The sequence below is a fragment of the Gossypium hirsutum genome, chromosome D11 (genome assembly GCF_007990345.1).
Source record: "Gossypium hirsutum isolate 1008001.06 chromosome D11, Gossypium_hirsutum_v2.1, whole genome shotgun sequence".
In the NCBI taxonomy this organism is placed as follows: domain Eukaryota; kingdom Viridiplantae; phylum Streptophyta; class Magnoliopsida; order Malvales; family Malvaceae; genus Gossypium; species Gossypium hirsutum.
In genome coordinates, this window is record NC_053447.1 from 4,207,221 (window position 1) to 4,227,837 (window position 20,617).

The 20,617-nt window shown below is 32.1% G+C and overlaps 3 protein-coding genes across 3 annotated transcripts; all 3 read right to left on the reverse strand.

The window, feature by feature from the left end:
- Window positions 1–689: 689 nt before the first annotated feature.
- LOC107911983 (triacylglycerol lipase OBL1) lies at window positions 690–3,205 on the reverse strand. Its single transcript, XM_016840006.2, has 5 exons — window positions 2,817–3,205; window positions 2,130–2,323; window positions 2,017–2,053; window positions 1,318–1,931; window positions 690–1,228 (listed from the first exon to the last, which is right to left on the reverse strand). Exons 1-5 carry the CDS (start codon window positions 3,121–3,123, stop codon window positions 902–904), a joined length of 1,479 nt encoding a protein of 492 aa, XP_016695495.1. The 5' UTR covers window positions 3,124–3,205; the 3' UTR covers window positions 690–901.
- Window positions 3,206–3,662: 457 nt separating this feature from the next.
- On the reverse strand, window positions 3,663–8,290 carry LOC121223651 (triacylglycerol lipase OBL1). Its single transcript, XM_041105587.1, has 5 exons — window positions 7,771–8,290; window positions 5,367–5,563; window positions 5,258–5,291; window positions 4,552–5,168; window positions 3,663–4,471 (listed from the first exon to the last, which is right to left on the reverse strand). Exons 1-5 carry the CDS (start codon window positions 8,078–8,080, stop codon window positions 4,205–4,207), a joined length of 1,425 nt encoding a protein of 474 aa, XP_040961521.1. The 5' UTR covers window positions 8,081–8,290; the 3' UTR covers window positions 3,663–4,204.
- A 1,838-nt stretch (window positions 8,291–10,128) lies between these two features.
- On the reverse strand, window positions 10,129–12,165 carry LOC107911981 (triacylglycerol lipase OBL1). The gene is made up of 5 exons (XM_016840004.2): window positions 11,787–12,165; window positions 11,507–11,700; window positions 11,389–11,422; window positions 10,688–11,304; window positions 10,129–10,604 (listed from the first exon to the last, which is right to left on the reverse strand). The coding sequence occupies exons 1-5, from the start codon at window positions 12,097–12,099 to the stop codon at window positions 10,335–10,337; spliced, it is 1,428 nt and encodes a 475-aa protein (XP_016695493.1). The 5' UTR covers window positions 12,100–12,165; the 3' UTR covers window positions 10,129–10,334.
- Window positions 12,166–20,617: the final 8,452 nt, after the last annotated feature.

The following is a 20,617-nucleotide window of genomic DNA, read 5'->3' on the forward strand; positions in this document are numbered from 1 at the left end:
TCAGATGTAAGTATAGTAGAGAAATCAAAACTACAATTTTATCATTATCTTATGACTGAAAAGGCAAAAAATCATGTCATTAGTTTGTCCACATAATTAGCATTGTTAATCATTTTGATAGTTGATGTGGTTTTTTTTGTTAAAATAGTATTTTGATAAAAAAATTTCATGTAAAATTTTTTTATCAAAATAACCAACAATATTAACTATTTGGACTAAACATTATAAAAAAAATTAAAAAAACAGGACCAAATTATTGTAGAAATTTGAGTATAAAGATTAAATCTTAATTTTAGGCCTAATAGAGGGAGCAAAAGTGATATTTGACCTATTTTCTGTAAAAATGCAAAAAAAAAAAAAAGAGAAGAGAAAGACTGAAATGTGCCTTGTAAACAATTAATTGTATAATCATTCAATATTATAACTTTACTTATACATACACATTTTCTAATTAAATTCGTAATGGATTGAATTCTACAATTAATTGAGTGAAGTTATATGTGGTTATAATGACATCGCTTGTATGTACATTTATTTAATTAAATAAGGGTTCGTATTTGGTACAGTATTATTTTTTATTCTATAAATAATTTTAAAAAATTATCATGTGTCTTTTATTTTAAATATTTTACTAAATTTTTTGTAGGATTATTATCAACCCTTTAATTTTACTTGTTCACTTCACAATATACTAAATATTATTCTATTAAATAATTGTAGCTTTATTACTTGTGTAATTTATTAGATTACATTTGCATCAGCTAAATAAAGTTATGTAGACATGGACAAATCAACAAATATGAAACTTCGTATGTGATGTGCCGGTTATTTTTTAATTCCACGGTTCTCGCTATAAAAGTTTGTACGGTAGTGGACACCTAAAATAGTGTACATTGGACTGTCAACAATATTTAATCTTATCTTGGACCTCCCGACCAGAAGTTGCTGAATTTTTGAGCCATTTCTTGGAAGATTCAGCACTTTGAAATACTTCCATGGATCCCAATCGAGTTGCGTTAACATAATCCAAAGGATTATGATCCGCCGCCCCTGGAAAAGCCAGTGCACTAAACCTAACTATCAATATCATCGCTAAACCTTCTCTGTAATCTCCTCCTTTCAACAATGGCAGATAAAGACACCTCACTAACTCAAACAGTGCATTCAAGAACCTCCGAGTTCCTCCAAACGTTTCAAAGTAGTTCTTGTGTGGTTCTTCGGGCAATATCTGCAAACCCCAAAATGAAAAATAAATTAATTGTTAAAATCAATCTCAGTTTCGACCATTGTTGTGCATGTTTAATTCAAACCATTCACCTGTCCTTTATAGCAGCTGTTGAAGTAAAGGCAAGTTCCAAAATGGGTGTAAAGGGAAGTTACAGGATCGTCGAAAGGCAATCTGGTAATCAAATCATTGCAGTAAACAAATCTCAAATATTTAACGCCATATCTATCCAGCACTTGTTCTTCCATGAAACTTTTAAACTTGCCATCTCCAACTCTGGGTTGTCCAAACGTGTAAATCCCTTCCAATCTCTCCAGCAACTTTGTTTCTCCATGCAATGCCAAGATCGCAGGGAACAATACCGCCAATGCACCGCCGAGACTGTGACCGGTCACCATGAACTTGGTTTCTTTGTTTAAATCTATCCTTTCTTTAAGCTTATCTCTTATGGCATAATAAGCCAAGTTCTTGTCTCGTTTATCGGCAGGGAGATGAGGTGGCCAACCATGTTCCATTACTAAGCCTAAAGCTTTCATAAATCCGCCATGGATCTTCCCCATTTCCGGGTTTTCAAAGCAGGAGATATCGAAATCTGTACACCAATCGTATGCGTTGAAAGCTTCTGTTCCTCTGAAAGATACCACTATCATATTCACCCTTTCATCATAAGACATGAAGCCTTGGGTATGACAATTCTCTAAATAATCTGTCCAAATTTAATATAATTAATTTTGTGTATATAAATTTGAAATTAATACAAAAGAAACAAAAATAGAAATGGAATTTGATACCATTCCAAAAGTCGGTGTCCATATCAATGAATTCCATCTGCACCATGTACATTCTTCAAAGTGAGATAAACAAGTTATATCATCCATAATTAAGAGGCAGGAAGGAAAATTACCTTCCAATGTTGTTCAACTGTGTTCCTAATAAAGCCCTTATTCTCATAAGCTAGTTTAGCCGCCATTATAGCCAGTGCTGAATTATATCTCGCATTTCCAGGTTCTATCTTCTCATCTAATTTAACCCGTTTGTCTATATACCCCGCGAACGACATAAAATCATCTGATTTACGCTTTGGAATTTTCACTTTACCTATATACTTACAAATTAATATGTTAATGAAATATTTTTTTATCATTACATAATTGAGAAGGGAAAGGGAGATAATAAGGTTTGAATTCGTATTATATAAGTATCAAATAAGAGTTCTAACTATTGCTACAAATAAACTTTGGCAAATTGAATTTTAACATAATAATCTCATCTCAAAATTTATGACTAAAAATATTCAACATATACATATTAAAATTTGGTGCAAGCGTTCGTGTTGGGCTGACGTATGTATATCATACATGTTTACTTAAGTATAGTCTTGTAATAAAAATAGGTCAATTTATTCATATTTGTAAATTGCTAACCTTAAATTAATTTAAATTTAATAATATATTTTGTTTAAAATAATTTTATCTTACTCAAATTCTAATATAAAAAATTTAAAATAATTTTTTTTAAAATTGAATAAAATCAATATTTTTATCGAAAAGATAATGTAACATGAAAGAAAAGAAAGAAAGGAGTGACTAACATCGCAGAGTGTTGAAGAAGAGCATGAAAATGTTGGTGTTAAAGGAGACGAGGTTCAACCACATCTCCAGCTTTTGTCCAAAGCATTTCAAGGGTTTGGCAGCATGGAGCAGACCCTTTTGAGCTGAGAGCGAGGCGATGGCAAGTCCCTTTTCAATGAAATCTTCCTTTTCATCACTTTCTCGTATATAAAAGTAATCGCTTTCCTCCATTCTTTTGCTCCATAATAATCGAACAACCTTCCGTATACTCACTTCATCTGGTTTCAGCATTAAATAATGGTCTGCTTGGTATTTGTTAACAGCCATGGCTTTAATTAACCAGACAAAAAACACACAGAAGAAGAAGAGAATACTAGGCTTTGGTTTGATTTGGGTGTGAATTTCATAACCTATTATCAGCTGCTTAAATATTGTCGCAAACTTACATTTGCATTGCGGGATATATGCTTTGCTTTCTCACTCATCAAAGGAATTGAAAACCATAGGAATAAGGAATTTATAGATGGGGTAAAATAAAGTAGAAACATTCAACTATATTTAACCAAAGGCTCTTCAGCATTTGCTAATGTGTAATTAGCTCCTTAATCAATGCATGTGTCACGTTTGATAAATTAAATCATAGATCATTTATTTCATTTGGGTTAATATCCAATCACCTTTAATAAGCAGCATTTTATATGTTTTGAATCTTATATAGAAGTTGCAACCTAATTGAATCTACAACTTAATTGATTTGTATAATCATATCATTAAGAGTTAGCATTTAGCAAGAAAAAAGAAGTTGAGTAAAAGAGGAGGATCATGACATGGCGATTGCTTTTACATTTAGCAAATGGAGATTCGGATTCTAATAATAAAGTTTTAATTTGTTTGGTCAAGAATAACAAGATTGAAATGAATATATATATCCCAAGAGTGACAATTTGGGAAAGCACTGGTTCTACAACTACATGAGAAACACATTTCACTCCATTTCATGTAACACATGGGAGACAAGCTAAACAAAATTTATCATACAAATCAACTTGGGCTTTTTACACCTCTGAAATCTTTGCCAGCCACAAATGTTAAATTTTGGGTTCATACTTTTGGGCCGAGGGAGCCATAAAATTAAGGATAAGTTTAGATGGACGGCGTGTTTATCTGCGGTTAATGTAAAAACAGCAGTGACGGTGAGATTAGATACTGTAATGTGAGACAAAAAGTAAACTAAATACACTGCACTATATATATATTCAGGGTGAGATAAGTTTGTATGAACGGCGTGTTTATCTGCAGTTAGTGTAAAAATACCCTTAACTATATATATTCACAATATTATGCTCCGTAATGACATAAATATGAAGTTTTGATGTTTTCAATAATGTTGGAAGTAAAAGGATTAGAATTATGGAATCGTTTCCTCGGATGGAAGAAAAACATCGGAGGAACCAAGACGAGTAGAGTTAACATAATCTTGAGTAGAATGAGCTGAAACTCCAGGGATCACCAATCCAATTATCCTAAAAACTCTTAAAAACCAACCTTCTTTGTACTCCGCTCCTTTTGAATAACATATAGTGAAGCTTCTTATCAACTCACAAATGGCGTTTATCATCATTGGTATTGCCGACAACGGTGAGAAATAGTTCTTGTTTGGTATTTCTGCTACAACCTGCCACAAAAACTACACATTTATTACTTGCAACCTTTTTTTGTTTATCAAATGAAAGATAGAAAGGGACAATGTCTTACCTTTCCTTGATAGTGCCTGTTATAGTAGACGCAGGTGCCAAAGTGCTTGAACAAAAGATCCTTGTCATCGTATGGCAACCTCGGCACCATATCATTGCAATAAACAATTCTGAAATAATGTATTTTATGTTCTTCCAACTTGCTTTCCATGTATTTCCCGAACTTCTCGTCCCCGACTCTAGGTTGGCCATATGTATAAACCCCTTCTAATCTCTGCAACAACAATTTCTCTTCATGGAGAAACAAAATTGAAGGAAAAAGAATGGCTAATGCCCCGCCCAAACTATGACCTGTCAATATATACTTTGTGTTTTCACTTTCGCTCAAGAGTGCTTTTAACTTGTCTCTAACGAAATAATAAGCTAAGGGTTCTTTCCGGGTTTCGTTTGCTTTGTATTCCATTGGCCACCCTACGTTCTTTTGTAACCCTAGAGCTTTCATAAATCCGCCATGGATTTTCCCCATTCCTTGAAGCTCATACCAAGACAAATCGAAGTCCGAACACCATGCATCTGCATCGAATGGCTCCGTTCCTCTAAAGGCAACAACTATGGTGTCATGGTTTTCACTTTTATCACGCATAAAGAAGAGTTGCGTCGTGGCTTTTTCTTGGTAATCTGCCAAACCAAACACACGCAAACAAATGGTGATGCATCCCCATTGCGGATTTAAGTCTAACAAACTTGAAGAAATTATCTGGTCTTACCATTCCAGTGATCAAAAAACCCCAAGTACTCCATCTGCCAAAAGATTACAAAAGGAGTTAATTATTTGTCATATTTCAATAAAATTTCTCTCAGTTCTTTCATATATACCTTCCAATGATCCTTGACAATAGTTTCAATGTAGGCTCGATTCTCATACGACGCTTTGGAAGCCATCATCGACAGTGCCGAATAATAGTGGCATCCATGTTCGGGTTTGATCTTACTGTCCAGCTTCATTCTCTTGTCCATATTACCGATGAAAGAGATGAATGTTGCCGAATCTTTATCTGGCTTCTTAGTCTTTCCTGTATGGAAATGGGGAAAAAAGATTACATTATTGATTGTTCGACACGCAGAACTGTTATGTTACGTACTCAGGTATGATCGTTCCAAATAAGTATATGTATGTTGAACTCTTTTTTAAGTTTTGATGGATCTTCAGAAGATTATATTCTTTTATATATACACCCAAAAATGCCACACAAGTCAATCTTTACATAAGCATCTTTTTACATGTCAATCTTATTTTCGCACCAAATCCCTTCAAACATGGTCTCTTTCTAATCAAACCACCATAAAATTCATTCCAGAAAATGCAGGTTCATGAATTAAGATATCAGAAAACATTAAGTCATACTTTTTAGGTTTTCTATCTTTACTTATTTCCTTTTGATTCATCCTTTCTGTACTGGGTTTTCTTCTGTGATTCTCTAGTGGTTAGGAAGAGGGAAGACGGAGGGAGAAGGAAGGCAAGATAGAGATGCATGTGACGAATTAGAAATAAGAAGTGACATGTAAAAAACACTTATTATTGGAAGGGACCATGTAATAATTTCTCCAGAAATAAAGCGGTACAAAAATGTTTGATTGATTTAGTTTTAGTTTACGCAAGCCTCACTATTATTTAATATCACCACTATTTGTTTATATTTATATTTTTATAATTAAATTTAAATATTTTACTATTAATTTTTTTTTAAGACAAAAGATGCAGATGAGGAGACTTGAACTAGGACTTTTACTATATTCAATTTTAATTAAGAAAAAAGGAAGAGGCTGCTAAGTGACGGTAGTAAAATAGCGGAGCAGGGTAGGTAGGCTTTGGTGCACCACCGACATGGGCCCACATTCATCGTTTTAAATAATAGTGGACCAGGTAAGCTTTGGTGTACCAAACTATTATTTAATTTATATCCATAAAAATAATCAATTTGATTTTTTTTAAATTTTTGTCTTATATTATTTTTTAAATAAAACAATTAATAATTAATAATTAAAATGAACCTAGTTTCCAAAACTCAATATTAGTCAAGATTTGTGTACGAGTGATTTATCATTTCACCTATGATTTAATCAATAAATATATATTTTTTATAAATTCTTTCACCCATATCCTATCATAATTTAGAAAAGTAAAAAAAAAATGTAATGGGGATTTTTCTAATAATATTGTCTTAAATTCTCTTCGTGTCTTATCATTATATTTAACAAATAACTATTTTATAAAAAGAATTACCTACTTTAAATAACTTTTTCTTAAATAATCGATTCAAATAAGTCCCTTATTTAATAAAAACTACTAAAATTTTATATTATTTTTATAAGTATATATTATTAAACTTTTCACCCATATTATATTACAGATAATTTATGAACCCATTTTAATATGAATTACTTTTTGCCAGTATAACGAAGATTAAAAGCATCATTAAAAAAATAGTTAAAGTTTTTTATTAAGTATCTTTATGATGCCTTATATATTGAATCTATGGGTTTTTTATTTTCTAGAATTTTATCTTTTTTATTTAAAAAATAAATAAATTAATTTTATATGTTAACATGAGATACACGTGATGTACCATGTGTAATTGTCTGGTTATTCTGTGAACTCTTAATAGTAGAGATGAAAGGTCCAATTTACCAATTAATTTAATATACAAAGTTTAATCTTATCATTACAAATTTTGATAATGTATTGTACCACTAGCTTTCCTTTTGGTTTTCTCACACAGTAAGTCAACAAAAGAATCAATCCCACAAACCAATAAAAGTAAAAAGGCAATGTTCTGTTCACTTTCCAAGTTTAAAGGAAACATTAAAAGTTTTTACTATTAGCTTCCTTTATAATAAAAAAAATTATACAATTAACTCTGAAACTAAAGTCATCACGTAATAAATTAACGAAATATCTTAATCAACGCGACATTAAGTAAAGTGATAATTATTTTTAAAAAAACAAGACAATTCATACGAATTGCTTTAAAAACGGTGTTAAGAAAATCCTTTTTTTGGGACAACAGTAGTATGAAAATTCATTGTCTTTTAATTAATTTGGTGGTTTGATAATTAATTGATGCTCAAGATTTTAATTATGAAAACCAGTTGCAGTGATCTATGAAGTAGTACTGAGACGACTTTTTATTTGAAAAAAATTTTGGTGAAGGATCATCAAGAACATCATATGCAAAACAAATTCTATGAGCGTTGATAGCAGAGAAAGAAAGATAAATACCTCGTAGGAGCACAAGGAAGTTGTTAATAGCGAGAAGATTTAGCAACATCTCGATCTTGGATCCCATCCATGCCATTGGCTTGGACGTAAGCATGAGCATCTTCTGGGCCAGAATGGAGATGAATATCAGCCATCGGTATCTGAAACTCTCTTCAGTTTCCGACGAACTATCCACAAATTTCCGGTCCTCCAAGTTACTTGAAAACAAGATCCGAAACAGATCAATGAGTTTAACTTCTTCGGGTTTCAATAGCATGAAACTGCAAGAGAAACCCTTGTCGCATTCCCTGCTTTCTTCTTGCTTTTCCATTACTACTGCAGAGAAGATGATGGAATTTCTCGGTTTCGACTTTCGACTATGCCTCTAATTTCTTCTTTTTTTTGAGATAGCAGCAGTGAGGCGATTTTATTATATTTCTTTACAAAGCATTGATTTGTATGCTGTCATGCTAATGATTAAATAATGTAATTAATTTGACATTTGAGGATCCCAACTATTTAAAAAAAAAAATCCTTAGCATCTTGGTAACGAAGTATTTGGAAAGTCATTTACTAACTCGGGTAATTATTATAATTAATTTATCCTATTAAATTTGGTGTAATTGAAGTATTTTAATTACAATTGAATTGAAATAATTAGAGGAATAACCATATTCAAATTTAATTTTTTAAAAGAATATTTGATCTTTAAGATGATTTTCTTATATTATAAAAAAATATTTTTATGCCAGACCAAATAATCTGTGTGTGTTTAGAAGGGTCCAGATACCGATTCAACATTTGTAGAATTTTGATGTGAAACAAAGCACTATTTTGTAACTTGTTTTATTCTTTTTTCAATTGAAATTTGAAGTGGTGACCATAAATAACTACAATGACCTTTTAAAATATTATGATTTGAAGTATTATTGATGTCAGTAGTACCCAAGAAATGAATTGTTAACATCTGGCCCCTCCACTTTATTAATTTCAAATTTCGTTTTCATCGTGAAGAACGTGGTTGTGGGTGGGAACTGGGAAGGTGATGGATGTTGTAGAAAAAGGGGAACGCGGTACATGCGTATAGTTTAATAAATGGAGGTAAATTATTTGATTATAAGAAAATAATGAAGCGGAAAAGACAAATTTTGGAAGATAATTATTAGAATGTGCTGCTGCTTTGTTTTTCTCTACCAACCATATAAAATTATTAAAATTCAGAACAAAAGTCCCAGAAATAGGCTACAATCCTCTGCTAACAATAACAGCCAACTATAAATCCAGAATTATGACATTATGGAAACATTAGAATATTCAAAATGCAAAAGAAGTGCCAAATTCCACTCTTTTTTTTATGGTGGTGGTGGTGAGTGGATCGTTGAAATCATTTGGGCACAACAGATTGAGATGGCAATTCAAAGATTACGACAAAAACCAGACCATCATCTTTGTAACCTGGATCATTCTTGGTCCACATTTTGAAGTTGTTTATCAGCTAATAAATGGCTTCTTTTCGCATGCCCAAATTTGACAGCTACTTCTAATATCGTTTTTGTTCCACCACTTGCATGAATGCTTGTCATGTACCTTGATATAAAGCTATCACATGTCACTATACTATTAATTATTATTATTGTCATGTTATTGTTTTCTAATAGTAGATGACAAAATTTAAATTTAAATACTAATTAAATAAAAAAAAATTAGACAAAGAAGTTGTAAACCTGCTTCCATAAACGAGATTCGAATAAAAGTCTACCCCAAAACCCAAATGGTATTCGGCTGAATAAAGTGGATAGTTTAATCTGCTTGTTTTGGTATGAGAATCGGTAAACATGGAAGTTGAGTCAGCGTTTGACGGTGTAATTTGTGCCATGTCATACTTTTGTCACGTTTCTAACAGATGGTAATAGTAAGTGCAGTAGGCTGGATTATAACGAAACCAGAGTGTTGTTCTGCTTCTATTTCTGAATGCTTCCATCTTTCAACTTTTGTTATGGGCTCTAATTTTCTAATGAAAATGACTTTGTGACTGTAAATAAGAAAAGATCCTACAGACAAACAAAATCGACATTACAGATATAAAAAAAAAAAAAATACGTACAATCTCACTCCAAAACAGTTCTTGATATATTTAACAGTGTCCATGGCAGCAGAAAACTCCCAGGATTCAACAACACCAAAGCATAGCTCTAAGTTTGTTCACTGATTGGATGTAACGTAGCTAGTAATCCTTTTATGCTCAGTTGTTCTGATCTATTCCCTCTTTATACTGTTGGTTATTATGGAATATATGCTTTTGATTTTATTGATTCTGTAACAATTAAACACTTGCAGGCAAGTCATCAAAGGAGTTATAGACGATTTTACCACATAATATTTTTAAACTGCAATTAGATCATCATTTATTGAGATAAATAGATAAGAATATTAATAATGATAATCTACAAAGTGAATCACATACGGTCAAATTAAAACAAAAAAACACATGAAGACTTAAACAGGGCTGAAACAATATTGATTTAGTTATCTGTGTCCAACTCTGCGAAAGAAATGCCGATTGCAACTGTGGTTCATGAGCAGCACTAGTTATGGTGGAAAGGAAGGGAAAGAAGATGGTGGTGGGATCCAAGACGAGTGGCGTTGACGTAATCTTGGGAGCAATGAGGTGGCAAACCAGGAACCAGCAGTCCGAAAATTCTAAGGAAAAACAGCACCCAACCTTCTTTGTAATCTTCTCCATACTTGGTCCACATTCTGAAGCTTCTTATCAGCTCATAAATGGCGTTCTTTCGCATGGTAAAACAGCCCCGAATCGACAGGTAGTTCTTGTATGGTACTTCTTCCTCAACTATCTGCATTCCAATTCCCACCATTTATTTCTCCTCTCAAAAATTATTTAAGTTAATACATAGGAAACTGTTATAATTTATCTTACCGACGCTTGATATTTGCTGTCGTAGTAAACGCAGGTACCGAAGTGCTTGAAGATGCCATCAAAAGGGACCCTAGGAACCATGTCATGACAGTAAACATATCTGTAAAATTGAATCCCATGCTTTTTCAGATTCTTCTCCATGTAATTCCCGAAGGCTTCGTCCCCAACTCTGGGTTGTCCGAACGTGTAAACCGCTTCCAATCTCTCAAGCAACAATTGGTCGTCGTGGTAAAACAAAATGGCCGGGAAAATCGCGGCCAATGCACCGCCTAAACTATGTCCCGTCACTACAAATTTGGCTTTGGGGTTCTTTTTCAAAAGAACTCTCAACTTATCCCTTATGTCGTAGTAAGCCAAGGCTGCTCGGCGTGGACGGTGGGTTGATTCCAACTCCACTTCTTGCGCCCATCCTACAATATTTTGCATCCCCAAGGCTTTCAAGAAACCGCAGTGAATCTTTCCGATGTTGGGGAACTCGTACCATGACAGATCAATGTCGGAGCACCAATCATTTAAATTAAACGGTTGTGTCCCTCTGAAGCACACAAAAATGGTGTCGTGTTCAACACTTTTATCTCTAAACATGACAACTTGTGTGTCAGCTTGTCCAAGGAAATCTGCCCAAAAGTCATTATAATTTATAATGAAACAATCAAATTTATAAATAAATATACTGAAAATCGAGAGGTTAGGTTGGGTACCATTCCAATAATCATTAAATCCCAAAAACTCCATCTGCACACAAACATTGATAATGAATGTAAAATTCTATGGTATTACAAATAATAACAATAGAAGAAACGAAAACCATCTTTATACCTCCCATTGACCTTCGATTAAAGCCTTATTGTAAGCAGCATTATTGTAAACCGCCTTACAGGCCATGATGGAAACTGCTGGATAATACATGGGATTCCCATATTTAATATCACTATCTAACTTGGTTCGCATGTCTATAAATCCGATAAAAGACATAAATGTTGCGGCCTTATAGTCTGGAATCACAATCTTCACTGTTCAGGACATCATTAGGTTGGTTCGTCAGTTTCCAAATAATGTCGAAAATAATGATTGAAGAAATGGACGTAAAGATATATACCGTGCAAGATATTTCTTATGAGACCAAAGAAGCCACCATTAGCATAGAGAAAGTTGAGTGAATACACTATGATACTCCCCATGATCTTCACTGGGAAAGCTATCTTAAGCAGAAGCTTTTGTAAGAGCACAGAGATGACTATAAGAAATCTATAGAAGACACTTTCCTGTCTCTCAAAAGAGGAGTGGATAAATTTTCTCTTCCTTAAATTACTAGAAAATAAGACTTTAACAGTATCAGACCATGAGGCTTCCTTGGAATTTATTACCAAATAATTTGAACAATACACTTTCTCGCTCAATTTGGCCTCCATGGTCAACACTGCAAAACACTAGTGGGGAGGGGGGATTTGATTGATTTTTGGGATGCTTGATAATCAGCTATGGTGCCAAATATATAGGCATCAAAATAATGGAGATACGACACAATGTGGGAGGCAGGATACATTACCTAGAAGTATCACTTGTCAGGCCACATTATATAAATTTTTTTCCCACGTGAAATGCATTTAATAGGATCAGAATAGCTTCATATTTTATTTGGAGACAACATCTTTCTCGGGCATCTCAATGAAGCAAGCAAGTCTAAATTTCTATTATTGAAATGCATTTTACAGAAATTTAACCCTAAAGAAGAAAACCATCTCTTCCATTAATCCACTTCACTAACCCCTTTAACACTCCTTTCCTTTACCATTGGCTTCATTGCAGCTGAAGCAACAGAGATACCTTTGTCTAGTAAGTTGTACCTAATTTCTTTTTTATAATTATATATTTTCAGCTTAATCTTATTCGAATCAAAATAATATTCATGTAAAAAACTTTTAACAATATAAATTTAATCCCAAAAAGGAATTCCTCTTCCATTTTCTTAACCACTTATGGATAATAATCTTTTATTAATTGTGAGATATTTATGTAACTTGTGCAAATCTGAACTTGAAAAAGAAAAAAAAGCGTTGGTGCAAGTAGGGGTGTTCATTCGGTTAACCGACCCGAAATTACTATAACTGAATTAACCGACCTTCTAAAAATTTTAACCGTTAACCGAACCGATTTTTTTTAAAAAAAATTTAACCGAACCGAAATTTTTTCAGTTAATAAGGTCGGTTAACCGAATTAACCGAAAATTATGTATTTTTTATTTTTGGTTAAAAATTACTCGAATTACCCGAATTAACCGAATTACCGAAAAATACCCGAATTTTTTTTATTTTTTATTTTTAAAATTTAAAAAATTTATAAATTATTAAAGTAAATTGGGTTTTAGACTTTAGTAAATTGGGTTGTTTTTTAGTTTTAGTTTTATTGGATTGGGTAATTGGGTAAACTTTAGTTTTAGTTTTATTGGGTTGGGTAATTGAGTTTGGGTTGGGTTGGATAATTTTATTTATTAATTTTTTCGGTTAACCGAAAATTTTCGGTTAACCGACCGGTTTCGAACCGAATTAACCGTTAACCGAAAAATCATAAAAAAATTAACCGACCCCCGACCGAAAAAATTCGGTTAACCGACCGATTAACCGAATTCGGTCGGTTAACCGAATTTTTTCGGTTTTACCCGAATTATGCACACCCCTAGGTGCAAGTGGGAGTGATTTAACTTCCTTTCTTAACTTTGAATTAAGAAAAAGAAACCTTCCTTCACAATTCAACCCACGTTAATATTTCTTTTAAAACTTAAAGTTGTTATTTTATAAAATATATATTCGCCTATAATAAAATTTATCTTTTTAAAAACATCGATGTTTAAGTTAGAAATCGGTTAATTTATGTCACCAATTCAACCAATTATTTAAATATAACTAGATTGTATATTCATGATGTAATAAATATAAATGTTTAATCTTTGTATTGAATAAACTTTTGTTGTGCTAAGGGAAGGCCAAATTTGCTCAAAAAGAAACCTACGATGTGTTATTGAGGTTCAAATCCCACAAATATTAACAGCAAAGTCGAGACATAAAAATTCTCAACCTAATACTGGATCTGTTGAAGGATCTACAATCCCTCAATGGACGCTTCAAAGTACCTTCCCCTCAATTGAATTTAAAATGATATAAATATAATTAATGGTTTGTATCCAGCAGGCATATACACCTTTTTCCCCCCAAGCTACAGTTTGGATTTTTGATTGATTAGTATAATTTGAATAAAAAAACAATAAACGAATCCAATCAATTGAGCAGCAAAATCATATAAAAACAGATTTCTTTTTTCTTCTATATATTTATTATCTGCCTCGTATCATGCATACAATCATTGGTATATCGCAATAATTGATATATATTTGAAGAACAAAAATCGATGCAAAGTTCAACTTGCCTTCCTTTTACAACTTGTAATCAAAGTGAACAAAAACATTGGAAAATAATTATATATGTGAACGTGTGAAGTGCATACATGCTTTTACAAAATAAATAATTATGTACCCAAAAAAAAAAAAATTACTAATTTAAGATTTTACAGTAACAATTCAAAATCAAATTAATCTTGGGTATTCATTTTCTTTAAATAATTTTTTGGGAGGTTAGTACTTGTCATAATTAGCAGCGTCTTTCTTTTGTTTAGGATGCCCTAATTAGACCTGATCATAGATCAGATTGGGTTAATGCAAAATTTTAAGTACGTTTTTTAAGTTTGGGCTCGACTCAAAAAATGAGCTTAAAATATTGTCGAAGTTCGACCTAAATTAAAAATGTTAAATCCAACCTTGACCCAACCTGTCCTTGAAAACAAATTTAAAAATATAATAAATCGAATATATTAAAAATATTAAAATAAATATTTCCCGACAAATTAAAATTATATTTAAAAAAATTTATACTTAAATAACACTAAAATAGTTGCAACTTAGCAAGTAAATGCCTCTAAAATAGTAGCAAACTTAACAATAAAACAAAAGTTATACAATATCCAAATAATAATAATAAAATAGTAGCAATTTAATAGCGAAATGACAACAAAGCAATAGTAGAAAAAAATTAGGCTGATTCGAGTCAAGCCAAGTCTGGGCAAAAAAATTCTACCCGAGACTTGATCCATTTAGAAAACGGGTCTTAATTTTTGTTTAAGCTTATTTTTTTGGACTTATATTTTTGTCTAAACTTCTCCACTTTTTGAACAAGCTTTTTGATCTGGACGGCTGACCGAACCAATGAACAGATATAGACCTCATGTTTTCATGATGGCTTGTATATTGCTTAAGACAAAGGCTTTCGGCAAATAATGTTGGAATGTGATAATCTTCAAATTGTTAACCCCCTTACTAATTCAAGTTATGATATAGTGGAATTTGATCCATTTTGTTAACTCCCAAATTGTCAAGGTGATGATATAGTGGAATTTGATCCGTTTCAAAAAGTTAAAAGACTTATGCAGAATGAACTAAATAGTGCATGTTTGGCATATTTGAAGGTTGGTAAGGTAATGTGGTAGCTGATCGCCTGGCAAAATTAGCTCTAACAAATAAACCTGGGCTACAAGTACTTTTAGACTTTCTATAACAGTTCGAACCCGTGTCTGTAGCTGGATTAGGGTTACGAGGCATTACCGATCAAAATCCAACTCAGAACAGTCTTTCATTTTAAAATTATGCATAAATTAGACTAACCCAATCACTAAATTTCATTTCGTATATATATTTGTTTTTTTTCTCTCATATGTATATAAGCACATAACCATTTAAAATCAAACATGCATCATTAATCAAATAACATACACCAACCATGTTTCATAATTCAACCATATCATTATCATTTACCTAATCAAAATTTGATATCATTCAAATACTAAAAACATTTTCAAACATTTATCATTACATATCATATACCAAGCATATATCAAAACATCTATTTGTACACATTTATTTCATTTCAATTTACTAACTATACAACATATTACAAACATAGGTAATCTACCCTGTTTTGGACAGCTTTTATACATCAAATCGGACAGCATATATATATACCAAATTGGACAGCATATATACACCAAATTGGACAGCATATATAAATCAAATTGGACAACATTTATACACCAATTGGACAACATATATACACCAAATTGAACAACATTTTATACACCAAATTGAACAGAATATATATATACCGAATCAAATAATTTACCAACAATTCATTCATTAACAAATATGTCATACTTATATATATACATATTCAATCAACCTATCATTAACCAAACATATAATCACATCATTTATCACTTCTAAACCAATTCATAATACCAATTATACATTTCATTAATAAGCCAACAATAATCACAACTAAAACACATTCATCAACCATATCAAATTCACTTGAACCGAGTCATAACAATCCATATTTGCAAATCCTACCACATATATAAATATCATGAAACATAATTTTTCCAACATGAACATATACCATGACCGAACATACAAAAAAAAAACATAAACATCATCTCTAGCCATTTTCGCATGGCTTTATATTTACAATTTCAAAATCAACCAAAACAAGTACTAGCCTATACATGCCATAGGTTCATAATTCAAGCTTTTTTTTTTAAAAAATACCGAAATAGTAATCGATAGTGTGACGGATTTCTCTGACGATCCCCGAGCTCGTAACTAGCTTTCTAAATCTATAAAACAATGAACAAACACACACACAATAAGCTTAAATAGCTTAGTAAGTCATAAGCAATTAAATCATTTCAATGACATACATAATTCAATTAAACTAGGCCAAATTAGGCCAAATCAAGAAAGCCTTAACCACATATACATTTATCATACTTGCAAATTCATTTATATCATCACATGAACATTAACCTTATAATGTCATTTGGCCGAATAAGAATAATCACATGTACAAATAAGTAGCCTTTTATAACAAACAAATTTCATATCTTCATCTCAAATACTATACTTACCTTACTTTTATAATCATTTTAATTCACACGTACCCGAACCATTTAGTTAGATTTTCACATTCGATCATAACTTGACATTGCTCGTTAAACTATTCAGAATCAATAAGGATATTCGGATAGTTCCATAAAGCTCGTACAATGCCAACGTCCCAAACGTGGTATTACATGTAATTAAATATCGATGCCACTGTCCCAGACAGGGTCTTACACGTAATTATATACAATGCCAATGTCCCAGACATGGTCTTACATGTAAATCTCAAATCGAGGCCAACGTCCTAGACGTTGTAATGACCCATTTTCAGTAAATCAGAATAATGGTTTCGAAACCAAAATCTGAGCTAGAAAGAAATTTTATTTTAATATTGTAAGAAATTTGAAATTAGGGTTTATTAGTGAAAACTTGAGAGTTGAGTTAAGTTATAAGTAGAATTTAAGTAAAAATAAGGTATAGATTGTGATAGAAATAGAAATAATTATAGTTATGAATTAAATTGAAATGTGAGCTAAGGTAAGAAATGATGAATTTATTATATCATACATGTTTATTTTTATTAAATAATATAGGAAAATCATTTGATTGTTTTTCTCTAATATATAAATATTATATGTTTTATATGAAATTGAAGAGAAAGAAAAGAAAGAAGAGGACCTAATTGAAGAAAAAGGAAAAGAGAAGGCTAAAGAGTGAGAAGACATTTAAGCCCCTAAATTTTCTACTTTTCATAATTTAACCCAAAATATTCAAATTCATCAAAATTCCCAATACAAAATATATTTATCTAACATCAAGCTTTCATATTTCACCTTTTAACATCACAAAGCTTACAAAATCAACAATGGCATAACTCAAATTCATCACCAAATTCTAAAATTTAGGCATGGGCTAGCTAGTACTCTAAGCAACAATCTCAAAAACGTAAAAATTATCAAAAATCAAACAAAATACATACCAATTTTTAGCTTCTAATGTGTCGAATACCTAAAACACAAATATATCTCTTTTGTTCTTCAAGTTTCGGCAAAACCAAACCAAATGCATGTAAAATTTGGTGTTTTATTTTATTTAATACTATGTTATTTACTTATTACTATTTTAGCCTTAATTATTTAACATAAAAATTCAACAACCTTGTCTAATATTGTCCACCACTATTATTAATGGTGTAATTGACATGCAAGTGCTCCACATTTCCATTTTATATCAATTTAATGCCTTTAACAAATAGACTTCAAAATTTACACTTTACGCGATTAAAATCTTTTTATCAAATTAAACACACAAACGGATAAATTAAATCACGAAAATTTCAAACATACTAATTCACATACTTTAAGCACGGAAAATAATATTAAAATATTTTTCTAACTCCAATTTGTGGTCCTGAAACCACTATCCGACTAGGGTCAAAACCGAGCTGTTGACGTGCTGAATGATGATGTTTTTGGCCTCCTTAGTTATATAGATACGAAATTAGCTCTAACAAATGGACCTGGGCTACAAGTACTTTTAAACCTTCTTAAAACGATTCTTGATGTGCTGAATGATGATGTTTTTAGCCTCTTTAATTATACATATGCTTAAAGCTTTTCCTTTGCATTTTGTTGGCTTCTAGCCTAAAGGAAAAATACAAGATCATGTTGAACATATTTTGTAATGGTTAACATATGCCAATTTTTTTAAGAAATTAATCTTTTAACCTTTTAAATTTTGAAATTCATGTTCAGTTACCCTTATTTCGATAAAATTAATAATTTTAAAAGAATTTAGTTAACCCTAATGTAAATTTTAGTTAGCCCTAAAGAATTTGGTGCTCCAGCACATTGCCACATTAGTACGTCCAAAAATTTAACACTCAAACTTTTATTGAATATATTGACATATCCACTAAAAAACATCTCGTCTAATGTGTTCTTGTCATATCATCAAGTTAGTACCTAAAAAAAATCGTTTCGTCATTTAAAAAAAATATTTAATTAACTTTATCATTAATTCTTCAAATCTAAAAAAAAATCATTTGCCCTTGAAAAGTCACCCATAGACCATATTATTGCCAACAATCTTCATCATCGACACCAACCCACTCCATATCTACCCACAAATCCCCAAAACTATTCACCTTTTGCCTCAACTAGCGAAACCAGAAAGAATGAAGCTGGGAGAAAAAAAACAGATCTACCTATTTTATTCAATAATCTCTAATATCTCCAAATGGAGATTAAAGAGAATTAAGAGAAGAACATTGAAAAACTGAATAATAGTTTTATATTCTTAACATACATCTGAAATACAAGCTCACTGTATTTATAACACTAAGTATTAACAGCTAACTAACTACTACCAGAATACCAGCTAACTACCACAACTTCAGCTAACTACCACAAATTCTTTCATTCCTTAACATGCTCTCATCGTCTTGACTCCTGCTGAGTGATCAGCTTTCATAGTCACCTTAAGACACGATCTAAACTTTGTAAACAAAGGCACTGTCAAAGGCTTTGTAAACACATCCGCAACTTACTCCTGTACTGGAACATGTCCCACACTCAGCTTCCCAACAACAACCTTTTCTCTAACAAAATATAAGTCAAATTCAACATGTTTAAACTTCAAATGCATCACTGGATTAGCAGAAACCGCAACAGCTCCAGAGTTATCACACCACACAGTGGTCTTCCTTGAAGGTGAAACATGGAGTTCAGACAATAAAGACTCAAGCCAAACCACCTCAGTCACTGTATGAGCTAGCCCTCTATACTCAGCTTCTGCAGTGGACCTAGAGACCACTTGTTGCTTCTTCGATCCGCAGGCTACAGGATTACCGCCAAGGAAGACACAAAACCTCGAGGTTGACCTTCGATCATCAACATCAGTACATCAATTCGCATCTAAATAGCCAACAACATCCAAAGTAGCAGTGGGAGTAAACTGAATGCCATAATCCAAAATACATTGCAGGTATCGAAGGATGTGTTTGACTGCTTTAAAATGTGCATCAAGAGGTCAATACATGAATTGACAAACTTTGTTGACAGCAAAAGTGATTTCTAGTCTAGTGATGACACATACTGCAGTGCTCCTACAATGTTGCGATATTCAGATGCATTTTCAATCTCACATCCAGTGTGCTGAGACAAGATGGAAGAGGCGAGTATGGGTGTAGGAAAGCTATTAGCATGATCCATTTTAGCCTTTCGGAGAAGATCGAGCACATACTTACGCTGACTGAGAAACAAGCCAACAGAGGTGGAAGACACCTCAATTCCAAGAAAGTGGCTGAGATGTCCCAAATCCTTCAGAGAAAACTGAGTATCCAAGTTTGTAACAAACTGATCAATACTAGCCTGATGGTTTCCAGTAATAATTATGTCATCGATATAGAACAAGACATATAAAAGCACATCATCAGTCTTCTTAATAAAAATTGAGCCATCGGATTTGGCCAAAGAAAACTGTGAAGACAGTAGGAAATCTCAAAGTTTAGAGAACCAGTGTAACACCCCTTACCCTTATCCAACACCGGAATAAGGTACGAGGCATTACCAGAACACATTCACTTGTAAACGTATTTAACCAAGTTATAAAATTACATCTAAATTAAAACTTTCAAATTTGTTAACATGCTTTTATAATTCTTCACAATTTATAATCATAATAAATAGGGCCTACGAGACCCGATACATACTCATGCAATTCAATGCATCATTTCCATTTCATTCAATTCGTAATTTTTCATGCTCATAATTTAAATAATATCACTAGCAATTTCCATTTAATTCACGTACAATTCAATGTCATTAAGTTCAACACTAATAAGTAATTACCATTTAACTCAACGTTTATCGATTATACCATTCATTAACGCATCTATGAAATTCTCAATTTTGCAATGTAAATATCACTTTAGCTTAAATAACAAC

What these genes read in the sequence shown, in the direction of transcription:
- LOC107911983 (XM_016840006.2), bottom strand. Translation starts at nt 3,123, where the DNA reads ATGGCTGTTAACAAATACCAAGCAGACCATTATTTAATGCTGAAACCA. An exon ending in CAGTTGAACAACATTGGAAG is followed by an intron (nt 2,054 to 2,129) that starts GTAATTTTCCTT and finishes TACATGGTGCAG; the next exon opens with ATGGAATTCATTGATATGGA. An exon ending in GGACACCGACTTTTGGAATG is followed by an intron (nt 1,932 to 2,016) that starts GTATCAAATTCC and finishes AAATTTGGACAG; the next exon opens with ATTATTTAGAGAATTGTCAT.
- LOC107911981 (XM_016840004.2), bottom strand. Translation starts at nt 12,099, where the DNA reads ATGGAGGCCAAATTGAGCGAGAAAGTGTATTGTTCAAATTATTTGGTA. An exon ending in CATAAGAAATATCTTGCACG is followed by an intron (nt 11,701 to 11,786) that starts GTATATATCTTT and finishes TGTCCTGAACAG; the next exon opens with TGAAGATTGTGATTCCAGAC. An exon ending in TAATCGAAGGTCAATGGGAG is followed by an intron (nt 11,423 to 11,506) that starts GTATAAAGATGG and finishes GTTTGTGTGCAG; the next exon opens with ATGGAGTTTTTGGGATTTAA.
- LOC121223651 (XM_041105587.1), bottom strand. Translation starts at nt 8,080, where the DNA reads ATGGAAAAGCAAGAAGAAAGCAGGGAATGCGACAAGGGTTTCTCTTGC. An exon ending in CTTCCTTGTGCTCCTACGAG is followed by an intron (nt 5,564 to 7,770) that starts GTATTTATCTTT and finishes ATTTCCATACAG; the next exon opens with GAAAGACTAAGAAGCCAGAT. An exon ending in GTTTTTTGATCACTGGAATG is followed by an intron (nt 5,169 to 5,257) that starts GTAAGACCAGAT and finishes TTGGTTTGGCAG; the next exon opens with ATTACCAAGAAAAAGCCACG.